The 27462-nt window shown below is 43.4% G+C and overlaps 1 protein-coding gene across 1 annotated transcript in view; it reads left to right on the forward strand.

Annotated features, from left to right (window-relative positions):
* Positions 1-27462, forward strand: part of MASTL (microtubule associated serine/threonine kinase like) — a 247832-nt gene that overhangs the window by 197451 nt on the left and 22919 nt on the right. Inside the window, 1 exon segment of the mRNA XM_030200885.1 lies at positions 2673-2799. Within this exon segment, the coding sequence (XP_030056745.1) occupies positions 2673-2799 (127 nt within the window).

A 27462-nucleotide genomic window follows, 5' to 3' on the forward strand; every position in this document is an offset into this window, starting at 1 on the left:
TACTTGTAGCTTTTTTCCTACAAAAAAAGCACTGCAAATAACACTCTTGTGGGGTGTTATTGGGAATGTGATTCTGCCATGTTCCGGCATTAGACAATATAGTGTCAGGACAGCAATTGTTCCCTTTTATCTATAGTCCCTGAATTCACAACACCAGTTAACAAAATAACTCATAGGCAGGGTATTATAAAAATAAATTGATTTATTTACAGTAGCAGCATGAACAAAAAGTTAATGCAGGAGTCATGAAACAGAAGTAGTTTTTGTCATGAACATAGCACAGAGTAAATGCAAAGAGATCCCTAAGGCTCCTAATGTAGCCAGTCACTTTAAACTCCAGCACTTAAACAACAACTATACACAGAATACCACCACTTGTCTTTGTTTACACTAGAGAGTTGTACGGGGACAGGAATCTTTCCATCCCCACCCGTCTCCGCAAGAATTTAATGGTATATAAAAAAAAGTTTCCAGTCGGCTCTCTGTCTCTCTCTGGGTTTGAGCTGTAGGCAAGGAAGGAAAGGAAGTTGGAACTTGGAACACTCTGGTGTGCACATTTAAGACTTGTTTCTGATTCACTGGCACTGTGTGCTGAGAGGTCGCGACATGCATTCGCCAGTAGGTCAGGTGACATCTCTGATGCTTGTGCTGAGGTCTATGCATCAGCCCAGGAGTGAAAAGGATTAATAGTAACATAGTAAGTGACAGCAGATAAAAACCTGAATGGTCCAGTCTGCCCAGTAGTCACGCTCATTATCAATTCATAATTAAATCAACAATGAATGTGATATTATATACTTGATTATGGGCTTTCTTTGGTGTTTCTGGGACAAAGACCATAGAAGTCCACTCAGCCCTATCCTTATGTTCCAACTGGAGTTGTCGTCGTAGCCCACTCTAGCCTATTTGTCTTCTCATTTCAGGGGAAAGGCCTGTAAAAGTCTGTCCAGCACTATCCTCATGTTCCAGCCACTAAAGTTACTGTCTAAGCCTTTTCCAGCCCATCCTAAACCAGATTGCCATATATGAGAGACAGCCCATACAAGTTTGCCCAGTATCGGCCCTAATTCATCACAAATGGAGTCACCATCTAAGCGTCACTCAACACATCAACACACATCCAGCCATTTAAGTTTAGGCTTTTTATAACTTAAATTTTCTAATTAGAGATCCTCTGTGTTCATCCTATGCCTTTTTTGAATTCCATCACCTTTTGTGTCTCTACCACCTCCTTAATGGAGACTTTCCGCATCTGTGCTGTTAAAGCAAGGAGGAGTAGGAGACGGTGAGAGGCTGGCACAAGCGCAGCGTACTCTTCCACGGGAACCCCGCAGGAATGGCTTCCGTCCCCACAGGAATCCCGCAGAATTGCTTCTGCCCCCGCAGGATTCCCGTGAACTATGTTCCCATGCAAGTCTCTAGTTTACACTCCTTATTGAAGAAAAAGTCAGCTGCAGCTGATATGGTGATGTCACTTCTGGCTTGGCCCAGACCCCACGTGTTCTGTGAAACAACGTTGTTTGTTAAAGATTATGAATTAAGGGCCACAATGCTGTCCCATCAGCACCATAATGAACGGTACTTTTTCCTGCGTCTCAGGAAAGCACCTTCCTCCCTGAAACACTGACTTCGTGTTTCAGGGAGGAAGGTGCTTTTCTGAGATGCAGCTGCTCCATGAGTCTGGGACAACAGGCCTGGGACTTTCCAACATTGTGGTTTACAGATCCAACCACTACATCACATTTGTAATATACCAGAGCCACTGTGACCATGGAGTGCATTGTCCCAGGAAACAGCATGTTGCGATATTTTGTGTCTCCAGCCATTATGTCAGCTTAGTCACCGAGGGAATTTCCAGTGGTCCTTGGGTGGCCAACAGTTTTTGATGTATGCAGTGGCTTTGTTGACTGTGCCCACACACATACACAGGCCTTAGCAGTGAAAGATGAAGTTGGCCAAAGACTGTATTTAAAGTCAGATTGGAAATGCTAAATAGTGCAATGTATTATAATCCCCATATACTTGTGTATGTATATATGTTTATTTTCACATATATACACACACACACACACACATATATATATATATATATATATATATATATATATATGTATATATATGTATATATGTATGTATATATATATATATATATATATATATATATATATGTGTGTGTGTGTGTGTGTATGTAAACTTCATTTGAGTTTATTTTCAGAAACCATATCCTTAATATTGACAACTTCACAACTGCCAAAAAAAAGGCCACATCAGGTTTGTCATCCAATACACCATTCTTTGTACACCATACTGATGTGCTATTGTACCTATTTTGTTGCTTGCCTGTCCTGGACTTTTTGTACCAGGTTATCCTGTTGATCACTACTCTTGTTTTCCTACTTTGATTGTAGTTTTGGTATTTTCATACAGTGGTTTATTAGTAATCAAAATCCTATCTGCAAGAATCGTCCTTTTATATATAGTAAGTAGCAGACTGCATTGCATTTTTTATAAGCAGAGAGCTAGAATTAACACATGTTGAATAAGGTTTCCTACTTTAAAAGGCATCATCCATCTATTTTACTCAAACTAAAATTTGATATATAGTGTGTTTTTTTAATTTACATTTAAAATAGTTTTCTTCTTTATACATGTGAAAATAATGTGCATTTCAGGAACATGCTGAAACACCTTATAGGACACCAAAAAGTGTAAGAAGAGGTGCTGCTCCTGTGGATGGCGATCAAATTCTAGGAACCCCCGACTATCTAGCACCAGAGCTGCTTTTAGGGAAAAAACATGGTAAGAAGGAAAGCTTTGAACATAAAGCACATCACATCTTTAAAGCTGCTGAAACGCATAGTTAACAAAAGCTAATTTTAAAATAGTTCATCTTTTATTCTCTGGTTTGCATTCAGCAGATTGGATTATGTATTAAATATGCATACAATAAGCTAATCAAATGAAGAAATCTTTAATGTGTGTGTTTGTCTAGGAGCATTCATGTTCACTTGCCTTATACTATGAAAATTATCTTGGTTGTTTAAATGTTTTCATATTTGAGGTTCATTATTGACACTTTAGAGATTGCCTGATAAACCTCTGTCTACTCTGTCCTGCACATCCACACCCAGATTTTATTCCTTTTCTCCCAGCCTACACATGAGAAGGTAGGACCTATCACAGCGTTATTTATAGAGTTGGGGACTTGCCCCAAGCAGTGTAGTCTGTTTAGTATCCTATATAATAAAACGCACCTCCAACATTCTGAAGCTGACTGCATGGCTGAGGCATTCCTGCTCTCTGTATCCATCTCCTGAATTGACATCACGTACTTCCGGGTTTGTCACAAGCAGAAGTGACCAACCACACGAGGTTTCTCGGCTTCAGAATGTTGGAGGTGCATTCTATTAAATAGGATTGGTCAGTTCCTTGAAGCACAGCCAGAGCTCAGCGTCCTGCACAGTAACGCTCAGACACCAGAGAGAGAGGGGGGGAGGGGGGCCTGACACCAGGGGGGGGAGGTATCTCTGTCACACACACACTCTCTCTCTCAGTCAATGTCTTTCTCACTCTCACACACTGTCTCTCACACACTCTGTCTCACACTGTATCACATTCACTCTCTATGTGTCACACAGTCACTCACACACTCTCTTGGTCTCATACACTCTGTCTCACACTGTATCACATTCACTCTCTATGTGTCACACAGTCACTCACACACTGTCTCTCTCTCACACTGTCTCTCACATATGCACTTGCACACACACTCATTCTCACACACACTCTCTCTCACAGACACTCGCATCCAGACTCACTCTCTCTCTCACATACAGTCACTCTCACATACACTCTCTCAAACATACATACTCCGAGGAAAACCTTGCTAGCGCCCGTTTCATTTGTGTCAGAAACGGGCCTTTTTTACTAGTATAGGAATAAAACAGCATTTGAATTAACTGCCAATCCTTTGTGCCCCTAAATAATGCTGTAGTTGGAAGTATTCCTGCTTTCTAGATGTTGTTTACCCTTCAAGGAGGTAACATTCAAAAGAACCTTTCCCTTCAAAATATTATCCCAGGCTGCACAGATTATTTTGCTCCTACCTCTCAAACATAGTTGAATCCACTCCAGGGCCAAAAGCCAAATTATACCATATAGGTGTGAATGGTGATGAGCTGTGCCCCCCCCCCCCCAAACAATCTCCACTGAGCTTGGCCCACTGTCAAATATTGAAAATGGTCATCACCCCTAGTAACCACAGAATGTATCGCAATGGTATAGGCTCCTGCTCAAGGACCACCCATTGTTTCACATCAGGAGCCATCTATTCAAGGATCCCCCTAAGTTGGGCTTCCATATAGTGGTAGTATCTAAAATCTGTTAAAAAGCTGTACCCCATCCAATTTAGCCCCACTAGAACCCAATGTGCCATCTGAGAGGGTCTTGGGAACCCTGATAACGTTTCGGATTCTGGCACCAAACATGGCGGTTGATGTTTAATGTGAGCAAGTGCAAAGTGATGCTTGTGGGAGAGAGGAAACCGAAATATAGCTACATGATGCAAATTCCATGTTAAGTCACCGACCAGGAAAAGGTTTGAGTCATTGTTGACGTGCTACAGCAGCAAAGAAAGCAGGTAGAATGTTAGGTATTATTAGGAAAGGAATGGAAAATAAAAACGAGGGTGTTATAATGTCTGTGTATTGCTCAATGGTGTGATCACACCTTGAATATTGAGTGCAATTCTGGTCACCACATCTCAAAAAAGATATAATGGAATTAGAAAAGGTACAGAGAAGGGCGACGGAAATGATAAAGGGAATGGGACAACTTCCTTATGAAGAAAGACTGAAATGGCTTGGGCTCTTCAACTTGGAGAAAAGACAGCTGAGGGGAGATAGGATAGAGGTCTATAAAATGCTGAGTGGAGTGGAACAGGTAGACGTGAATCACTTGTTTACTCTTTCCAAAAATACATGAACTAGGGGGCACGCAATAAAGTTACAAAGTAGTAAATTTAAAATGAATCAGAGAAAATATTACTAAACTCTGGAATTTGTTGCCAGAGAATGTGGTAAAAGCAGTTAGCTTAGTGGGTTTTAAAAAAGGTTTGGCTAGCTTCATAAAAGAAAAGTCCGTAAGCTATTATTAAGATGAACTTGGGGAAAATCCACTGCTTATTTCTGGGATAAGCAGCATAAAACGTATTGTACTGTTTTGGGATCTTGCCAGGTACTTGTGACCTGGATTGGCCACTGTTGGAAACAGAGCTTAATGGCCCTTCGGTCTGTCCCAGTATGGCAACACTTACGTACTAAAGTAGGATACCTCGTTTTGCCCATTCAGGGCTGCTTCAAGGGACAGTCATGCAAACCCTGCAGCAAGCAGGATTTGAATGACATACTGACTCAGGACGTCTATTCCAGACGTATGGTGCAGCAAGATAAAAGGAATGGAATCTTGAATTGGCAGTGGAGGAGAAGGGTACAGATAAGAGAGATTTACCCAATGAACGGAGTTTCTGGGGAGGAGTGTAGGGAGAGAGAAGAGTGGTGAGGTACTGAGGAGTGGCAGTCAATAAGAGGAGTTTGAACTGTATGTGGAAATGGATAGGGAGCCATTGAAGTGACTTGAGGAGAGGGTTAATATGACCACACCTTGAGTATTGTGTGCAATTGTGTTCACCGCATCTCAAAAAAGATAAAGTGGAATTAGTAAAGGTATTAGATTGTAAGGTCTTTGAGCAGGGACTGTCTTTCTTCTATGTTTGTGCAGCTCTGCGTACGCCTTGTAGCGCTATAGAAATGCTAAATAGTAGTAGTAGAGAATGGCGACGAAAATGATAAATGGATGGGACTACTTCCCTATGAGGAAAGGTTAAAGTGGCTTGGGCTCTTCAACTTGGAGAAAAGACGGCTGAGGGGAGATATGGTAGAGGTCAATAAAATAATGAGTGGAGTGGAATGGGTAGAAGTGAATCGCTTGTTTACTCTTTCCAAAAACACTAGGACTAGGGGGCACGCAATGAAGCTATAGAGTAGTAAATTAAAAACGAATTGGAGAAACTTTTTCTTCACTCAAAGTGTAATTAAACTCTGATTTTACTACATTCTCTGGCAACGAATTCCAGTTAGGTTAGTGGGGTTTAAAAAAGGTTTGGATGGCTTCCTAAATGAAAAGTCCATAGAACATTATTAAAGTGGACTTGGGGAAAATCCACTGCTTATTTATAGGATAAGCAGCATAAAATGTATTCTACTTTTTTGGGGATCTTGCCATGTACTTGTGACCTGGATTGGCCACTGTTGGAAACAGGGTGCTGGGCTTGATGGACCTTCGGTCTGTCTGGCAATACTTATGTACACTGTCCCTTGAAACAGCCCTGGATGGGCAAAATGAGGTACCCTTGCTAGGACCCCCAATAATGGCAATTTGTTGGCTTCTTGGGTTTAAGCTCCTTTCTATACCAACTTAAATTTGTGATGCAGGGCTGGATTTTCACTGAATTCCCTGGGGTGGCTATACTACTGAATGAGTTAAGTGCAATGTGAACTTTGAAAACATTTGTATGTAATTTTGCAACTATAATTATTATCAGGGTTTAGAGAAGAATAAGTGAGTAATTTAATTATTTATGCACTTTTTTTTGGCGTTTATGGAGGGTTTTTTTTAAAACCTGTGATGGCTAAGGAAAGAGATTCTGTTTTCTTTTAATTTGGAACCCATATGTATTGATGAGATCCTTTGTCTCCTAATTAAACATCTAATTAGCTATGAAAAGTGATAAGTACCTGCTTATAATGTATAATTGTTCTCCACCTTGAACATGATGGTTAAGCGGATTATAAATGCCTAAATTAAATTAATTCAGATTTTGGGGTGATATTCTCTTTTTATTAAAAAAAAAAAAAGTTGAAAAGCCTCAGCTGTGTCACGTTTACAAAGCTGGAACCTAGGTTAGTGAGCCCTTGGGCCACTGCTGAGGGGCAGCAGCGGCAGGCAAAACCAACCCACACCAGAAGCAAGGCAGAACAAACGTACCAGCAAATCCAGGCACAGTCTCTTAGGCGGGCAGCAAGAATAGTCCAGAAACAATCCTGGTCTAGGCAGGCAGCAGGCAGAAGAAAAGTCCAATAACAATCCGGGTCTAGGCAGGCGGCAAGCAGAAGAATAGTCCAGTAGACAAGCAGAGTCAAAGCCAGAATCAGGAAATCAGCCTAGGCAGAAGTGCAGCACAGCACCAACAAACCAGGGACCTTAGATGCAATGCAAAGGCAAAGCAGAAATGTTCCAAGATGGTTGATAAGCCCAGAAGCAGTTGGAACTCAGCTGCTGCAATCACCAGGCAGCTACGGGTGCTGTGCAGGCTCAAACAGCACAAGCAAACCTGGCAGCCTGGAAGATCCGGGCTGGGCTGAAATCTGGAACGGGTGACGGTCCACAGCAGCCACCGGTTCTGGCCACCAGAGGGCGAGGTGAGCACAGACGTAACAGTATCTCCCCCTCAAGGCCCCCCCGACTTCCATGGGGAATTCAGGTCTCCACGGGTAGCAATGGTGAAATCTACGGAGGAGTCGCAAAACATGACCAGGGGTAGCTTGGCTGGAGCTTGAACAAGGCTCACAGCTGGAACCTGGACTGGCATCAGGACTGGACTTTGCCTCTTGGCTGGAGCTGGAACTCGGCTAGGACTCCGCATCTCGGCTGGAGCTGGAACTCGGACGCTGCTTCTCGGCTGGAGCAGAAACTCAGCTTGGATTCAGCATCTCGGCTGGAACTGGAACTCCTCATGGACTCAGCAACTAGGCTGGAACAGGAACTCAGCGTGCACTCAGCAGCTTGGCTGGAACTGGAACTCATCGTGGATTCAGCATCCTCTGGCCTGGAGTTCAAAACAGACTCAGGCACCAGGCAGGAACTCAGAGCAGGCTCAGGCACAACTTGGCTGGAACTCGGTGCAGACTCAAGAACATCTTGGCTGGAACTCAGGACAGGCTCAGAAGCTTGACTGGAACTCAGAGCAGACTCCGGCGCTTGGCAGGATCTCAGAACAGACTCAGGCTCATCTGGGCTGAAACTCAAAACAGGCTCTGGGCAGGGACTCAGAGCAGGCTCAAGCACTTGGCTGGAATTCAGTGCAGACTCTGAAACATCTTGGCTGGAACTTAGGGCAGGATCAATCTCATCTTGGCTGGAACTCAAACTCTGAGCGGACCTCAGCATCTCGAATGGCACTGGAACTCTGCACAGGAGCTAAACCGTACCTGGACCTCAGAAAGCTCAATGAAATCTGCAGACGAGCCTGGAACTCAGGACTACTACAACGCCTCCTTTCAGCCTTCAGGAGTATCCCGCAGGGCCGGATCCGATAAGAGGTTGTAGCGGTACTGGAAGAGCAGGGTAGAAGAATCAATAGCAGAGACTGGGTTTACAGAGGACCCAAGCCCCCAGACATGCTCTCTCTCCGCTGCAGCTTCCAGGGTATTCATTAAGGCTGGATCAAAGAGAAGTTGTTCCCGGTAGTCACGAAGCATGATAAAACTATTAAGATCAGAAACTGGGTCAAGATCAAAATCCAAACTAGGAGTGGCACCCGGGCTGAGACCCGGATTGCCAACAGAGGAAAAAATCATGGCCAGGAAGCCCTGCTGGAAGGATGATTTCGCCGAGCTCATGGCCTTTGCATTCTGTCACGTTTACAAAGCTGGAACCTAGGTTAGTGAGCCCTTGGGCCACTGCTGAGGGGCAGCAGCGGCAGGCAAACCACCCCACACCAGAAGCAAGGCAGAACAAACATACCAGCAAATCCAGGCAAGGTCTCTTAGGCGGGCAGCAAGAATAGTCCAGTAACAATCCGGGTCTAGGCAGGCAACAGGCAGAAGAAAAGTCCAGTAGACAAGCAGAGCCAAAGCCAGAATCAGGAAATCAGACTTAGTGCAGCACAGCACCAACAAACCAGGGACCTTAGATGCAATGCAAAGGCAAAGCAGAAATGTTCCAAGATGGCTGATAAGCCCAGAAGCAGTTGGAACTCACTGCTGCAATCACCAGGCAGCTACGGGTACTGTGCAGGCTCAAACAGCACAAGCAAACCTGGCAGCCTGGAAGATCCGGACCGGACTGAGCTGAAATCTGGAACGGGTGACGGTCCACAGCAGCCACCGGTTCTGGCCACCAGAGGGTGAGGTGAGCACAGATGTAACAGCTGCAAAGGTTAGAACTTTAAATCAGACATGGACGTTGTTTAAAAGTACCATTTTGGAATCCCAGACCAGATGTATTCCATGTGTTAATAAAGGTGGAAAGAAGAGCAAACGACAGCTAGCATGGTTAAAGGGGGAATTGAAAGAAGCTATTAGAGCCAAAAGAACATCTTTGAGAATTTGGAAGTACATAAGTAGTGCCATACTGGAACAGGCCAAAGGTCCATCAAGCCCAGCATTGGGAGCCAGGTAGCTCCCCTGGTAGCCCTTACCTGGCTACCTTTAGAAGGGAGGTGCTCGGGGATAAACATAACCAACAATATCAGCTATACAACATAGAAAATGTATTGTATGGGCAGAAAGAATATCATAGATAACACAAATGTAAGATACTTACAGTACAGGAGAAAAATCTGGCAAAGGCAATAAAATAGTATTGTTAGCTGGGGAAAGTCCTTTCTCAGATACTGGCTACAAAGCACTGCTCAGGGAGTGTGTCAGGTACCTTCCCAAAGTTGTCTTGTGCAGTTCATACTTAGTTATCTTAGAATAGTGGTAAACGCATGCTTCTGTGCTTCCCACTGCAATTCTGTTCAAAAGCATAGAAAGGATGTGGTTTTGCTACATCAGCAGAAAACTAATCGGGCTGCAGAACCATAAGGATGTATCTATCATGCCCTGGTACACATTGTCTGTATAGCAGATGGGGTATGTGTGTCACTACAAATCCTCATGGGAGCTGGGTGAGGCCAGCTGCAATGAGTTATATGTACTGACTTGCTTAGGCTATCAGAGTGTGTACGTACAAGGTCATGAATAGTTCAGGGTCCTTGCACAGTATTGCTATCGGTATCCTGTTTCCAACAGTGGCCAATCCAGGTCACAAATACCTGGCAAGTTCCCAAAAAAGTACAAAACATTTTATTCTGCTTATCCCAGAAAGGGAGGAGGCAGGGGAGGTCTATGATTATACTTGTCGTAATAGCGGGCATGCCATCATTGGCGGTAAATAGAGAAAGAGAAATGAGGACCCCCCCACGACTATGAGACCTTCCCATTAGTAAGTACTGATACACAAGAAGATGTCCACTAATCTAAGTATTATCCCAGAAATAAGCAGTGGATTTTCCCCAAGTTCATTTTAATAAATGGTCTATGGACTTTTCCTTTAGGAAGCCGTCCAAACCTTTTTTTTTTAAACCCTGCTAAGCTATCCACCTTTATCACATTCTCTGGCAATGAATTCCAGAGTTTAATTATTTTATTTTAGTTACATTTGTACCCCGCGCTTTCCCACTCATGACAGGCTCAATGCGGCTTACATATACAGGTACTTATTTTGTACCTGGGGCAATGGAGGGTTAAGTGACTTGCCCAGAGTCACAAGGAGCTGCCTGTGCCTGAAGTGGGAATCGAACTCAGTTCCTCAGTTCCCCAGTTCCATTGAGTGAAGAACCATTTTCTCTGATTCGTTTTAAATTTGCTTCTTTGTAGCTTCATTGCATGCCCCCTAGTCCTAGTATTTTGGAAACAGTAAACAGACACTTCACGTCTATTCGTTCCACTCCACTCATTATTTATAGACCTCTATCATATCTCCTCTCAGCCGTCTTTTCTCCAAGCTGAAGAGCCCTAGCCACTTAAGCCTTTTCTCATAGGGGGGAGTCCCATCTCCTTTATCATTTTCATTGCCCTTCTCTGCACCTTATCTAATTCTACTATATCTTTTTTGAGATGCGGTGACCAGAATTGAACACAGTATTCGAGGTGCGGTTGAACCATGGAGCGATACAAATGCATTATAACGTCCTCATTTTTGTTTTCCATTCCTTCCCTAATAATACCTAACATTCTATTTGCTTTCTTAGCCGCAGCAGCACACTGAGCAGAAGGTTTCAACGTATCATCAACGATGACACCTAGATCCCTTTCTTGGTCCGTGACTCCTAATGTTGAACCTTGCATTACATAGCTATAATTCAGGTTCCTCTTTCCCACATGCATTGCTTTGCACTTGCTCACTTTAAACGTCATCTGCCATTTAGATGCCCAGTCTCGTAAGGTCCTCCTGCAATTTTTCACAATCTTCTCGCGATTTAACAACTTTGAATAGCTTTGTGTCATCAGCAAATTTAAATACCTCACTAGTTACTCCCATCTCTAGGTCATTTATAAATATGTTAAAAAGCATGGATTTAGCCAGGGGAAGTCTTGCCTCCATCAATTTACATTTGTTTGAAGGGCAGAATAAATATTTGGATAAAGGCGTGACAGTTTGTTGTGTATCTGGAGTTTCAGAAGGCTTTTGATAAAGGACCTCATGAACAGCTGCTGAGGAAACTTTAAAAAGTCTTGGGATAGGAGACAATCTTATTGTAGATTAAGATCTGGTTAAAACATGTTTATCTGGTCTTTGTATGACTTGTTGGTTATATATTTACTAACTCTTTTCTCTATATCTTATGATGCCATTGACAAATATCTCCAACAAATTCTTTTGTATGATTCTGATGGTTATTATTTACCTCTTTATTTTAGGCTCTTAATTGAGAATTGTTCTTGATATTGTTCTATGGTGTTATTGCATTGTCATTGCTATTGTACTGTTTCCTTTTGACATAACTGTTTTTGTCTTATTATGCTTGCTTATTGTAAAACTTCTACATATCGACAACATTTTTTTGCTAAAAAAAGATAGAAAACAGGGTTAAGGTTAAATGGTCAGTATTCTCAGTGGAGAAGAGTAAATAGTGGGGTTCCCCAAGGATCTGTGCTGGGACCATGTATTTTAAATCTAGTTATAAATAATTTGGAAACAGGAATAACGAAAAAAGAGATCAAATTTGCTGACAATAGTTATTCAAAGTTGTTAAATCACAAGAGAATTGTGAAAAATTGCAAGAGGACCTTACAAAACTGGACTGCCAAATGTCAGGTTACATTTAATGTGGTGCATGTAGAGAAGAAAAACCCAAATTATAGCTACATGATGCAAGGTTCTACATTAGGAGTCACCACCCATGAAAAGGATTTAGGCGTCATTGCTGCCTTGAACCCTCTGCTCAGTGTGTGCAGTGGCTGCCAAAAAAGTAAATAGAATGATAGGAATTATTAGGAAAGGCATGAAGAAGAAAACTGTGTATGTTAGTGCCTTTGTGTTGCTGTATGTATGCAACCACACCTTTAATACTGTGTGCAATTCTGGTCTCCGCATCTCAAAAAAGAAATAGTGAAATTAGAAAATGTACAGGGAAGGGTGATGAATGGTAAAGTGGATTGGACAACTTCCCTATGAGGAAAGGCTAAAGCAGCTAGGGCTCTTCCGCTTGGAGAAGAGATGGCTGAGGGGGAGATATGATAGAGGTCTATAAAATCCTTAGTGGAATGAGTAGACTTGAATCTTGTCTACTCTCTCAAAAACTACAAGGACTAGGTGGCATATAAACAATTTAGTAAATTTAAAACAAGTTGGAGAAAATATTTCTTCACTCAACATGTAATTAAGCTCTGGAATTCATTGCCAGGGAATGTCTTAAAAGCAGTTAGCTTAGCAAGGTTTTGAAAAAGATTTGACCAGTTCCTATAAGAAAATGCCATAATCATCACAAACTTGGGATAATCCACTGATTATTCATAGGATAAGCAGCATAAATCTTTTATTCTGTTGAGTTCTGGCCAGGTACTTGTGACCTGGATTGACCACTTTGGAAATAGCATACTTAGCTTGATGGCCTTTGGTCTGTCTCAGTATGGCGATGCTTATATATTTATGTACTTATATTTAGTGCTCAGGGGTCAAATGTTGATGGTTGAGAACACAGAGGCTTTTTTTATTCTGCCTTCTTTACATTGATAATTTAATTGTAGAATTTTTATTAAATGGTGCCAATGTCTTTATTCAGCCGTACTAAATGCAGTTTGAACTAATTCACATATTTCCCAGTACTTCAATGAGAGTAAGTTTGTTAGAGTTTCCTTCTTTTATTTCCTGTTGCAGTAGAGTCTCTTCTGATTAGTTTGAATTCATTCCCAAGATCAATTAATACAGTTCCACTCTACATTAAGATTTGTATTGGTATCTATGGGAATAAATTCCTCACTGATTAAAGTCTTCAGATTATTAGAGTTTGATCTGGTTTCAGAGTGAATTGGTCTAAAAACTAAACTGTATCTACTGCCTTGGGCACTAGGAGTGGCCTAGTGGTTAGGGTGGTGGACCTTGGTCCTGAGGAACTGAGTTCGATTCCCACTTCAGGCAGTTCCTTCCAAATTGGGCTTGCCATTGCTTCGTTCACATTAGCTGCTGGCTCTGCTCTGCTGGAGGAACCAGCATGCTGCTCATCCGACTGTCCTTCAGCACCAAGAGAAACGGAATCCACAGCTTTCTCCTCATACTGTTGGCACGTTTCCACAACTGCAGTAGCTGACCTTCTGTGATCCATATTTTAGGTAAGGAGGACTTGGCTACTTTAATTTTCCAGGTTTTATCCACTTAAGATTTTGGTGGATAATTCCAGTTCTGGTTCCTAGAACTCCCTTGTGTTTGGCATGAAAAAGGCCTTCCAAAGTGTGTTCTATCCTTTAGCTGATATCAGTTTTGCGATTGGGAGGTTCCAGATGCCAGTTTTGTATTTAGCATATATGGTTAGGATTTAGAAAAATTGGTTAAGTGTTTGAGTCTGGGACTTTTGCTTGGAGTGCATGGCTGCTGGATGTGAGTGGTGCTCTATTGTCCCAATGGCTTTTAGAGGTTGAAGAGAGAATATAGCATCACCCTTAGATCCTTACAAAATGTAGGAGATGGTTAAAGCTAAGCCCTCAAAATTATAAAAACTTTAATGCAGCTGGCGATTAGTGCCTGGATTCTCCTTTGGTGGGACCGAGTAAGGACAGTGAGATGGTGTTGGAGTGTGAGGCTGGGGTGTCTGTGGTGCTCGGAGAAATTCAGGATGTCCAAGAAGAAATCTTACAAATGGTGCTTACCAATTTCAACAAATGTTTTGGTTCACTGGTGGCTCAGGTTTCTAAGGTGGAGCAGAGAGTAGGAGTTTTAGAAGACTGGATGTAAATGGAGAGCTCAGCTATACAGACTTTATAGTCACAGGTACAGACTTTAAAGGATTGGGTTGAAGAACAAGAAAACGTTCTAATCTGAGAATATATGGGATGTCAGAGGGGCCCGAAGGGACCAATGCCCGAAAGTATGTTAAAAGCATGCTTTCCTGCGCAGCTGGCCTGTGCGGTAAAGCGTTGGTACAGAGAGCTCCACAACAGGCCAAATGATGCAGCTCAGCCATGTGTTCTTATTCTAAATGTGCTCTGGTATGAAGAAGTGGAATATATTTGCGAATTGCTAGAAGGAAAGTAATGATGGATTATAATGGTCTCAATTCAAGTATTTGACTCGAGACAGTAATGAAAAGAAAAAAATGTTGAAATGGAAAACAGCGCTTCAAAATCTGGGATGCCATGCTGGAATATGGTACCCTGCCAATCTGTCATGGAGAATGGGGTAAGTGTTTTTGTTTTTTTCACCACACCCTAGTTGGCTGTGGTACGTGACAAGTCTTCAGAGAGGGAAGTGGGCTCAACAGCAATTGCAGAAAGCTGAGCAGGGAACAGGAGTGGCAGTTAAAGCTCAGAAGCAACTTGGGCACAGTCAAACCACAGTGACACCTATGGAGACACAGAGGGAGCAAGAGGACTTCTGTCTACCTCATTCAGTGGCAGGGGAATTTGTCTGAACAGAATTTGGTGGTTTGGGTTTATTCCTGGAATGACACAGACCCCTAAAGGTGCTACCTCCAAAGATGGAACAGAAGTGCAAGCTATTAAGGACACTGAACTATGGATTGAGCAAGAGGACTGGTAAACTCTGGATAATAGGAATAGGTGATAGAGTGGAATGGTTAAATTGGGATGATGAAAGGGAACTGGCAGTGGGAAAGATAGGAATTCTATAGCCACGAGCTGGTGCAAGTGGAAGGGACAAATGCAGTGGGCAGAAGGACAAAACTGAGAACAGGTGTTTGGAGAGGACTGGTTGGTTTTATTTGTGCATTGGAGGTAAAAGGTTGTACAATAATGTGAGGGGAGTGTTATGAATTAATTGTAAAAGAAGGAAGGTAAACTAGGACAGACATGACAGTAAAATGAATGAAGGAAGCCGGGAGACTTGGAAGATGTCATCTACAGTAGTAGATATGATGGGGGAGGGGAAAGAGGGAGGTGTATGGGAGCGGTGGAGGAAGAGGTGGTTAGAAGGAGCAAGGGGGAGTGAGTGAGGACTATCAAATTGGTAAGATAAACCTGAATGAATGTGGGAGGGTTTAATAGCTTATTAATAGCTCATGAGGAAATATCTCAGAGACAATAAGGCTTTCATCACCTCACTGCAGGAAACTAAACTGACAGATTGAGTATAACAAGTTGCAGGGTGGATGGTTTACATGGTGATATTTTCAGCACACTCTTCTATTAAAAAAAAAAAAAAGTAAGGAGGGGTGTGTCTATCGTATATAAAAACTTGCAACATTTGAAGTATGATGAAGGGAGATACACAGATGGGAGAGTAGTATGGGTAACAGGGAATATTGATCAGTTTGAATATGTATGCACCTAATGGAGCAAAAAGGGGTTTTTTTTTTTGGCAAGTGGATAGTGGCTTTTATCCAAGTAGCACTGTGGGATTGGATTTAAACTGCATTTTTGAGTAGAAGAGCCATTCCAGAGTGATGGGGAAAGTATGGGAAAAGGAAGGGTAAAGAGCTGAGGAAGGGTTTAATCTGATGGATGACGTCTGAGAAACCCAAGGTTTGGGATTTCATTTGTCTCATCTGCACACAGACACATTCCTGGATAGATTACTTATTCGTAGGAAACGTTCAGAAAGACAGGTTATTCAGAACAGGGATCCACCTCATCAGTGTATCAGACTATGCTCTGAAATTCCTCATGTTGGATATGAGAGGAGGAGCCTAGGAGACTAAGGGGCTCATTTTCAAAGCACTTAGATTTACAAAGTTCCATAGGTTACAATGTAATTTTGGCCTAAGGGGCCCTTTTATCACCCAGTAGAAGGGTCTCCGCCAGGTTTCAGTTCAGCAAATTGGCCCTACTGCCGGGCTTTAGGCCTACCATTCAGTGTCTACTGCTGGAAAATATTTCTGGTTTTTTTTTTAGTGCCGTTGAGCATGCCCCAAATAACTGCCAGAACCTTCACCGCCTCCTAAATAGGAGGGTGGTAAGGGCTAAGGAGTAAATGGGTATGGGGTAATTTTTTTTAATTACTGCACAACCATTTACTGCTCCTCCCTCCCCCCAAAAAAAGACCCCTTTTACCCACAGCAGCCAAAGGTGGCCTTAGGATGCCGTGATCCCACGTCCTGACGCTTCTGCAGGCCATCTTTTACTGCCGTTTGGTAAAAGGGCTCCTAAGTGCTTTGAAACTAAACCTCTAGGCATTACTTTGCTTCAATTCTGTTTAGATCTATTGGGGCACGACTACATTTATTTGTAAATGTTTTCTTAGTTTTGTACTTTCCCTGTAATTGTTGTTGGAGTCCTATTTAGTGGGCTTGGTTTGGGGGGGGGGGGGAATCTCTTAACTAATTTATTTTTCCTTTTTATTATTTTGTGTGGTATTTCTTTGGTAGTCACACTATTTTCTGTTGAAGAGTTTATTCTTGTAATTTTGAAGAACATTTAATAAACCCAAAAATCTTCTCCTGGCACAAGTATACTTTAAGCATTTCATGGCCAGTTCCTATGAGTTGTCTATAGTAGTCTTAATAATTACTGTTCTTTTACCTACAGGAGTTTTGGCATGTGGTAAGTTCCCTATTAAATTGCTCTAAGAGCAATGCTGAATTTAACAATATACAGTCAAAGTATAACTAGATCACAGTTGTATGAGTTTAATTTTGTAGTAGAGAGCATTCTGTGAGTAAGCAACTACATTAAGAATATATGAGAATCATTTTTAAACTTTGGTCTATTTGGGTGGTGGTTCAAGTTCTAGAATAGTAATATTTTAAATCTTAAGCAAGAATTATATTAAGTGGAGCTTTTCATTGGGGGGTGGGGGGGGGGGAAGAGATCTAACTCATGTTTAACTTGAGTGTGTACAATAGTGAGATATGAAGAAATGAGAAGAGTGAAACAAGGTGTCCACTTTTCTGCACCAGCCTATTTGGTGGCTTCTTTTTTATCTGTATTTGAATAGTTCAAAAAAATTGACTCATGCTTTTCCACAAGCAAAATTACAAGTTATGGCAAATCATTTCAGTATGGTTAGGCCAGGGTAGGCAACTCTGGTCCTCGAGAGCCACAGGCAGGTCAGGTTTTCAGGATATCCACAATGAATTTGCAGGAGATATTTGCATACCATGGAGGCAGTGCTTGGAAATCTATCTCCTGCATATTCGTTGTGGATATCCTGAAAACCTGACCTGCCCGTGGCTCTCGAGGACCAGAGTTGCCTACCCCTGGGTTAGGCAATTTCCCCAAAACCTAGTGTTTTCATTTTGGTTGGCATGTGACTGTGTATATATCAAGCTTCCGAAAGTTGTTTAAATTTAGAAATAGAATCTGTGCAAGACATTAGGTACTGTCTTGTCTGTGTTCAGAGTACATAGTATTTACATTTAGATTTTGGTCGGTGTGAGTTCATCAGCACATTAAATGAAATACGTTCTTTATAATTTTTTTTTTCTCATGGAATTGTGATCTTATTACACTTTGACTGGTCTGTTCTCTAACATTTAAGTACATTGGGTTCTTCTGCTTATTCAGTGGGATATTGCTTTGTTGCATATAAAGAGAGAACTTTGAAGACTTCAAATTATTTAAAGAATAGCACTGTAACTGAACATTATTCATTTATATTATGAGACTGAAAACATCTGTTTTCAAACTGTTCTTGTATTACATTTCAACTACAAAGCTTTTTGTTGGAAGGTTTTTATGCCAGTGATGAAGAGCGTCTAGCTCCAAAAGTGGCTGGACCTGGACCTCTTTTCAGTCTTGTTCCTTCTGATTTTTTATCCTCTTTCTCCAATTTAGTGTATCAACTTCTGTTGCTTTGTACGTGGGGACAGTTCTATGTTCTCTTTGTAAATGGGAGGGCTTATATTACATATGTCATGCAGCATGTTGGAACTGAATTTAAAACATGTGCTGCCAGATTGCAGCCTTTGTGATAAAAAAAGGAAATGTGGAGGTTTCCCTTTATGTTCTACAGTTTGGCAAGCAAATGTAAAGAGCAATATTGCTAGATCTGCAGTGATGGGAAAATTTTCTCCCCTCCCCCGTTATGGCATATATGTCAATTGAATGGTTTCTGATATTTAAAAATGTGTTTACTCTGGTTCTCTTTGTCTAATACTACATGTTTAAAGTGTTAATTATTTAAGGAGCAAAGAGCAAAGTTATCCAACACCCATATCACACATGTATTAAGAATCTTAGCCCACTCTTTACAGGACTATTTTAATTCAGACACATTCTCAAGAATTTTCTGGTACAGTGCTGAATTCATACTTAAATAATGGCAAGTTTTTCCAGATCCTAAGGCAGCAAAGCATCCCCACACTATCATGTTACCATGTTTGACTGTTGGCATGATATTCTTTCTTTGGAATGCTGTATTTGCTTTATGCCAGACATAGTGGGACCTTTGTTGTTGAAAGAAAGTTTCACTTCTGAGTCATCTGACCATAGAACATTTATCCCAAATGGCTTAGGGGTCTTCAAGGTGTTTACAAATGTGAGATGAGCATTGATGCTGTTCTTGGATAACAGCAGTTTCTCCCTTGCTACTCTCCCATAAATCTCATTTTTGCCCAGCCTTTCTTATTGTGAAATCATGAACACTGATCTTAACTGAGGCTATAGAAGCCTGCAGTTCTTCGGAGGATGATCTGGGAAGTTTTGTGACCACAGAGGAGTTGCTGCTATGCTCTTGCAGTAATTTTGGCAAACCAGCCACTCCTGGGAAGATTCACCATTTCCAAGTCGTCATCTTTTGGAGATAATGGCTCACACTGTGATTCAGGGCCGGATGCATAAAACTTACTGTGCCAGCAACGATTGTTTTCAACTAGTTTCAGCTACTTTAGCGATCATGGTATCGAGCGACGAATACGCAAAAGCCTACAGTGACCTGTTTACTGCACTCGTAAGTGCACAACAAAAACGCTATGCAAACGTATTGGAATTATCTGGTTTGCATTACTACTACTACTATTTAGCATTTCTATAGCGCTTCAAGGCGTACACAGCGCTGCACAAACATAGAAGAACGACAGTCCCTGCTCAAAGAGCTTACAATCTAATAGACAAAAAATAAAGTAATCAAATCAATTAATGTGTACAGGAAGGAGGAGAGGAGGGTAGGTGGAGGCGAGTGGTTACGAGTCAAAAGCAATGTTAAATAGGTGGGCTGTCAGTCTAGATTTAAAGGTGGCCAAGGATGGGGCAAGACGTAGGGGCTCAGGAAGTTTATGCCAGGCATAGGATGCAGCGAGACAGAAGGCGCGAAGTCTGGAGTTGGCAGTAGTGGAGAAGGGAACAAATAAGGATTTATCCATGGAGCGGAGTGCATGGGAAGGGGTGTAGGGAAGGACGAGTATGGAGAGATACTGGGGAGCAGCAGAGTGAGTACATTTATAGGTTAGTAGAAGTTTGAACAGGATGCGAAAATGAATAGGGAGCCAGTGAAGCGACTTGAGGAGAAGGGTAGTATGAGTAAAGTGACCCTGGCGGAAGACGAGACGGGCAGCAGAGTTTTGAACTGATTGGAGAGGGGAGAGGTGACTACGTGGGAGGCCAGCAAGAAGCAGATTGCAGTAGTCTAAACGAGAGGTGACAAGGTTGTGGACGAGGGTTTTGGTAGAATGCTCGGAAAGAAAGGGGCGGATTTTACGGATGTTGAAAAGAAAGAAACGACAGGTCTTGGCGATCTGCTGGATGTGAGCAGAGAAGGAGAGAGAAGAGTCAAAGATGACCCCAAGGTTTCGAGCTGAGGAGACAGGGAGAATGAGAGAGCCATCAACAGAAATAGAAAACGGGGGGAGTGGGGAGGTAGGTTTGGGGGGAAAAGTGAGAAGCTCGGTTTTGGTCATGTTTAATTTCAGGTGGCGTTGAGATCCAGACAGCAATGTCAGACAAGCACGCTGAAACTTTGGTTTGGATGCAAGGTGAGATATCAGGGGTAGAAAGGTAGATTTGGGAGTCATCAGCATAGAGATGGTAGGAAAAGCCATGGGATGAGATTAATGAACCAAGGGAAGAAGTGTAGATAAAAAAGAGGAGGGGGACCAAGAACAGAACCCTGAGGTACGCCGACAGGCAGAGGGATAGAAGTAGAAGAGGATCCACCAGAGTGAACACTGAAGGTGCGGAGGGAGAGGTAGGAAGAGAACCAGGAAAGGACAGAGCCCTGGAATCCAAGTGAGGACAGGATATCGAGGAGTATGCTGTGATCGACAGTGTCAAAAGCAGCGGAAAGATCAAGAAGAATGAGGATGGAATAGAGACCTCTGGATTTAGCCAGTAATAGGTCATTGGAGACTTTAGTAAGCGCATTTTCGGTTGAGTGGAGAGGGCGAAAACCAGATTGTAGTGGGTCAAGAATAGCATGTGAGGAGAGAAAATCAAGGCAGCGGTGGTGAACAGCACGCTCAAGTAATTTGGAGAGAAAAGGGAGGAGGGAGATGGGTCAGTAATTAAAGGGACAAGTAGGGTCGAGTGAAGGCTTCTTAAGGAGAGGTGTGACCACAGCATGTTTAAAGGCAGTAGGGACATTTGCAGTGGAAAGTGAGAGGTTGAGAATGTGACAGATAAAAGGAATAAGAGCAGGTGAGATGGCATTAAGAAGGTGGGTGGGAATGGGATTAGAGGAACAGGTGGTACATTTTGAGGAAGAAAGGAGAAGTGTAGTTTCCTCTATAGTAACTTCAGGAAAGGAGGAAAAGGAATAAGGGGAAGGAGAGAGAGGGGAACGGACACATTCAAATGAAGGCAACGCACGATGCCAGCCGTTTACGAGCGATGTACACAAAGGACCACACACCTTTAACATGATATATTTAACGGTACTCAGGGGCTGCCAGTAACTTCAGGAGCTGTCATCTGCATGAACAAAAAGCACATCCATAAAGTGCATGCATAAGCAGTGTCATCGACGTGTTTGTAAATGCGTGTGCGCACATCCGTGTTGGAGAATCTATGGCTGCACAGGGTCCCTGTTGCAGAATGCCCAATTTCTCTGACATGGATGTGCTCTGGCTCGCACAACTCATTATCACGAAAAAATGTTGGCAGCCCACAGATAAGACTGCACAGTCATCTCTCTCTCCCTCCTGCCCCTCAACCAATGTGAAAAATGAAAAAAATGGAGGAAAATGAAAATCTCGCACTCACCAATGAAAATGTGAAAGCACCAAAAAAATAAAAACAGGATGCAAGCAACGTGGCACAGCACACGGTAACCGTCCGCAGAGTGATTTAAAAATTGTGCGCTGACCAGGGCCTATAAGGCTCTGCTTATGAGTGACGTCTTTCACACGCCTAGGACACACGTCTGTGATGTGGTCTTTTTAGACATACGTACAACAGCTGCAGCACTTGCTGTGTGCTTAGCGAATGACTATTATGCACATGTGTTTTCAACCCCGCTACCGTGGATTTCAACCTTTGTATTACCGTGTGGCTCATGTACATGCTGTTTCTTTTTTGAGCATCGTTTTTTCATAATTGGTAACTTGTAACATGGACCTTTACGTTTTTGGATTTTTAACGTTTCTTTCATGCATCTAGGTATCAGTGTCTTTGTAACCTTTTTGAGAGAGAAATATTTCAGCAATGTGTTTTTTTTTCTCATCTCTCCTGGAATTTCCTTGTATCATGGCATAGCATTAGAACGTAAGAATAGCCATACTGGGTCAGACCAGTGGTCCATCTAGCCCAGTATCCTGCTTCCAACAGTGGCCAATCCAGGTCACAAGTACCTGGCAGAAACCCAATTGTAGAACTGTTTGTGATGACTACTTCACTCTCATGGTAAGGTCCAATTATACAGTGAGCTATAGGTTTAAGAGGGTTCGCTGCAATTAAGCCTGGCTATGTTCAGTCAAGTGAATCTAATTATTGATTAAATATGGTCAGTTGGTTGAGTAACTGAGGGGCAATTTTTCATATGAGTGAAATGAGTATTGGGCAACTTTTTTTTTTTTCCTTAAATGAATTAATTTAAAAACTGTTGTATATTCCGGTTCCCTTTGTCTAATATTACATTTTGTTTAAAGATTGGAAAATACAAAAAATAAAAGATGGGAGTATAAAGTTAAAATTCCTAAACTGTTATGAACATTAGCTCTATTATGAAGTTTGGGTAAAAAAAATAGTTTTTTTTTCATACAATTTTTTTCATACAAGCCAAAATTGTTTAATAAAGCTGATAAGTAAATAAATGTATGTGCTCAGAAGTACTTTGTGACACGTCAAAAAAATGAGAAAGCAACTCATAAGTCCATTGCTGCACATCAAATCACTTTTATACATTATATTGTTAATAGAAACATAAAAGGTGGGCTGCACTATGACTAGTATGTGGGTTTCCCTGCACACGGAGTCGACTTTTAGTGTGCGGCTGTTAAAATGGCCAGTTTATTTCATTTCCTCAATGGCCATGCGCTGATTTTCAAGTTAACAAGTGGCCATTAACCCGTGAGCCCTTACCAACACCTATTTAGTAGGCGGAAAGGACTCATTTGCTAACACACTAATCGGGTGCCACCTGGCAATGTAGCGGCGCTAAACAATTAGTGTTGGGCACGCCTACTCTCCACTCCCCAAACACACCTATCACTAGAAAAAATTACACACACACACACACCCTCGGTTACAAAGCCACACAGCAGTACCACACTACCAGCTGCTATCGCGGCTTTGTAAACAGGGGCCTAAGAAGTTGTTTTTTGGGTTTTTTTTTTAAGCTTACGGGAAGCATACACAGATGCCAAAACTACTGTGGGATGCCTGAGCATGCCCCACAGTAATGCATTTTCCCACACGGTAAGTACATGTTAGTGCTTACTGCCGCTTAGTAAAAGGACTTCATTGTTTGAAGTTTTTTGTATGCAAAAATTAAAAGCCAAAAAAAAACCAAGATGATAGAGTTAGAATTTATAGCACTAAATGAAAATGTAGATACAATAGACATCTTTGAGACCTGGTGGAAGAAGAATAATCAATGGGATAGTGTTATACAGAGTACAGATTACGTCACAGTGATAAAATGGATCAAACTGGTGGAGGGTTAGTGCTATATGTTGGGGAGCCTTGAGTCAAATAGAATCAAAGTTGAGTAGGAAATAAAATATGCCTTGGAATTCTTTTGGATAGAAATTCCATGTGTAAAGGGGGAAAGAATAGTAATAGGGGTATACTATCATCTGCCTAATCAGAATTAATAGATGAATGTTGAAATGTTAGCAGAAATTAGTGAGGCTAACAAATGGGTGAGAGAATAATAATGGATGATTCAATTACCAAAAAATCATTTGGAAGGTAACAGAACTGTCAATACTTGATCACCACCAAAATATTATGTTAATCCACTGATTTGTATTGTAGACAGGCTCACAAAACACACAAAATCATTCAATCAAATATTAAATCACAGCATAAAAAGTCCTACTACTACTATTACTAGTCACTTTTATAGCACTACTAGACGTATACAGCACTGTATACTAAATAAGATAGTTCCTGCTTGACAGAGCTTACAATCTAATCAAGACAGACAAATAGGAAAAATAAGGGATTAGTGAATTTCTTATGGTGGGAATGATTAAAACAGACATGGGTACTGTGGAGAGAGAGACCTCAGAACACATGAGAGATCCCAGCACCTTGTACTCCTGGGATCTGTGATATCAATCATTAATTAAAAAAAAACAACAACAACTTTACTGCTGCTTAATTGAATCAGATTACAGATGTCAATTTATTATTCAATTATTCAACTTCATTTCATAAGCAGAAAATTTTTCATCACTGCAAAAAGCTGCTGTATAAGTTCAACTATAAATATATATATTATGGGAGCCACCATGAAAACTATTAAAAAAATACTTATCAAGATGTAAGCAGTTCTTTACGTTCATTCTAAAAATCTTCAGTGATGACATTTCTCCAGAATGTCTCCCATTACTCTGACAAGGGCCCCTATTTTACCCAGCAGCTGCCTCATGGGAAATTAACTATTAGTTTCTCTGTAAACCACATACAAAATGACTGGCCATTATATAGAGGATGCCAAATTTAAAAATGGTCCTTGCTAATATAATTCACAAAAAAAGTACAGAAATCCTCACTGCCACAAAATGTCAGGGAAAATAAAAGCACATTCTCCGAGGACAAGCAGGCTGCATGTTCTCACTGATGGGTGACGTCCACGGCAGCCCTTCCAATCGGAAACTTCACTAGCAAAGGCCTTTGCTATCTCTCGCGCGCCCATGCGCGGCTGTCTTCCCGCCTGAACCGGCTCGTGTTCGTCAGTCTTCTTTTGTCCGCGCTCGGGACGGTCGTGTTTTGCCGCCGTTTCGTGCCCCTCAAGTTGACCCTCGCGCGTCTTCGCGATTTCACTTAAAAAAAAAAAAAAAAAAGAGGCCTTCGGTCTTTGTCCCTTCCCGTGTGTCCAGTTTTTTTCCCCCAGCGTAAGTTTCTTTTCGCTTTCGGGATAGGCCTTTTTGGCCTCGGTAGGGGTTTTCTCTCCCTTATTTTTGGTGCCTTCCGTCATCATCGCGAATTTTGATTTCGCCGGCGTGATTTTTCCGCCCATGTCATCGAAGTCTCCCAGCGGCTTCAAAAAGTGCACCCAGTGCGCCCGGGTAATCTCGCTCACTGATAGGCACGCTTCGTGTCTTCAGTGTCTGGGGGCAGACTCAGGTAGCGAGATTGGCCCAGTGGAACGTGTTGTTCTCGGGCTCTTCGTCGACAACAGCACGGGAAGTATTGAGTGCATCGACTGCATCGACAGCAACGAGGCTTCGACCCTCTGCATCGTCGGTACCGAGACATCGGAAGGCTGCGTCGACGTCAGTGGTACTGGGACCTCCGCTGTTGCTGATGTCGTCGGACGGTGGTGCTTCGACTGGAGTGCAGGTGAGGGCTGTCCATTCCCCTGCTGGTGGCGGTGAGCCTTCGGGTGGGTCTCCTCCTGCCCTGAGGGCTCCTGCGGTACAGCCCCCCCCCCCCCCCGAGACCGACCTTCTTCGGCCTCGGCCCCGAGGAAGAGACGGTTGGATTCTACGTCCTCCTCGTCGGTACCAGGAAGCTCCGGTGACATGCTTCGTTTGAAGAAATCAAAGAAGCATCGGCACCGGTCTCCTTTCCGCCTCGGTACCGAGAGCTCTGGGTCGCCGAGGGAGTCGGCACCCGGTAGGCATCGGCACCGGGAGGATCGCTCACCCTATGTTCAGGAGGTGTCGATGCGCTCCACCTTGGACAGCCCGGAACTGCCTCCACGCCCGGAACAGACTCTGATCTCGACGCCTGCATCGGCTTCCCAGTCTTTCTCCACAGCCGCTCTGCACGAGTCTCCGGGCCGTTCTTCCAGAGATTCTGGGAGAGCTGTTGCGCCCTTCTCCGGTACTGGGGGTGCTTGCGCCACCGGTACCGTCGAGCGAGGCGACGGCTGGCCCTTTTTCCCGGGGTGAGGTCTCCAACATCGGTGCCGCTTGCGGTACCGGCTGCGGCCGCCTCCCAGGAAGACTCCCCGACGACGTCGGTGGAGGGAGCTTCGCCGGTGCTGGCGAGGGAGTCTACCTCTCGGCGCTCCCACCGTGGCCGTGTTTCCACGGAGTCGAGTCGGGCACGGCTTCAGACACAGGTTCATGAACTTGTGTCTGATACCGATGGTGAGGCCTCGTGGGAGGAGGAGGAGGACATCAGATATTTCTCTGACGAGGAGTCTGATGGCCTTCCTTCTGATCCCACCCCCTCCCCTGAAAGGCAGCTTTCTCCTCCCAAGAGTCTGTCTTTTGCGGCCTTTGTCCGGGAGATGTCTATGGCCATCCCCTTCCCGGTGGTCGTGGAGGATGAGCCCAGGGCTGAGATGTTTGAGCTCTTGGACTATCCTTCTCCACCTAAGGAAGCGTCCACAGTACCCATGCATCATGTCCTAAAAAAGACATTGCTGGCGAACTGGACCAAGCCTCTAACTAATCCCCACATTCCCAAGAAGATCGAATCCCAGTACAGGATCCATGGGGACCCAGAGCTGATGCGCACTCAGTTGCCTCACGACTCTGGTGTGGTGGATCTGGCCCTAAAGAAGGCTAAGAGTTCTAGGGAGCATGCTTCGGCGCCCCCGGGCAAGGACTCTAGTATCTTGACTCCTTTGGGAGGAAGGCCTAACATTCTTCTATGCTCGTGGCCAAGATTCAGTCTTACCAGCTCTACACGAGCATCCACATGCGGAACAATGTGCGGCAGTTGGCGGGCTTGGTGGACAAGCTCCCTCCTGAGCAAGCCAAGCCATTTCAGGAGGTGGTCAGGCAGCTGAAGGCGTGCAGAAAATTCCTGGCCAGAGGGGTATATGATACCTTTGATGTTGCGTCCAGGGCCGCTGCTCAAGGTGTGGTGATGCGCAGACTCTCATGGCTGCGTGCCTCCGACCTGGAGAATAGAATCCAGCAGCGGATTGCGGGCTCCCCTTGCCGAGCGGACAACATTTTTGGAGAAAAAGTCGAACAGGTGGTAGAACAGCTCCACCAGCGGGATAACGCTTTCGACAAATTCTCCCGCCGGCAGCCTTCAGCATCTACCTGTTCAGGTAGACGTTTTTATGGGGGAAGGAGGACTGTTCCCTACTCTTCTGGTAAGCGTAGGTACAATCCTCCCTCTTGACAGCCTGCGGTGCAGGCTAAGCCCCAGCGCACTCGCTCTCGTCAGCAGCGTGCGCCTCAGCAAGGCCCCACAGCTCCCCAGCAAAAGCAGGGGGCGAGCTTTTGACTGGCTCCAGAAGAGCATAGCCGATGTCAAGTTGTCCGTGCCGGGCGACCTGCCGGTCGGGGGGAGGTTGAAAGTATTTCACCAAAGGTGGCCTCTCATAATTTCTGACCAGTGGGTTCTCCAAATAGTCCGGCAGGGATACACTCCCAATTTGGCCTCGCAGCCTCCAAATTGCCCACCGGGAGCTCAGTCCTTCAGCTTCCAGCACAAGCAGATACTTGCAGAGGAACTCTCC

This window comes from Microcaecilia unicolor, chromosome 1 (genome assembly GCF_901765095.1).
Source record: "Microcaecilia unicolor chromosome 1, aMicUni1.1, whole genome shotgun sequence".
Lineage (NCBI taxonomy): Eukaryota > Metazoa > Chordata > Amphibia > Gymnophiona > Siphonopidae > Microcaecilia > Microcaecilia unicolor.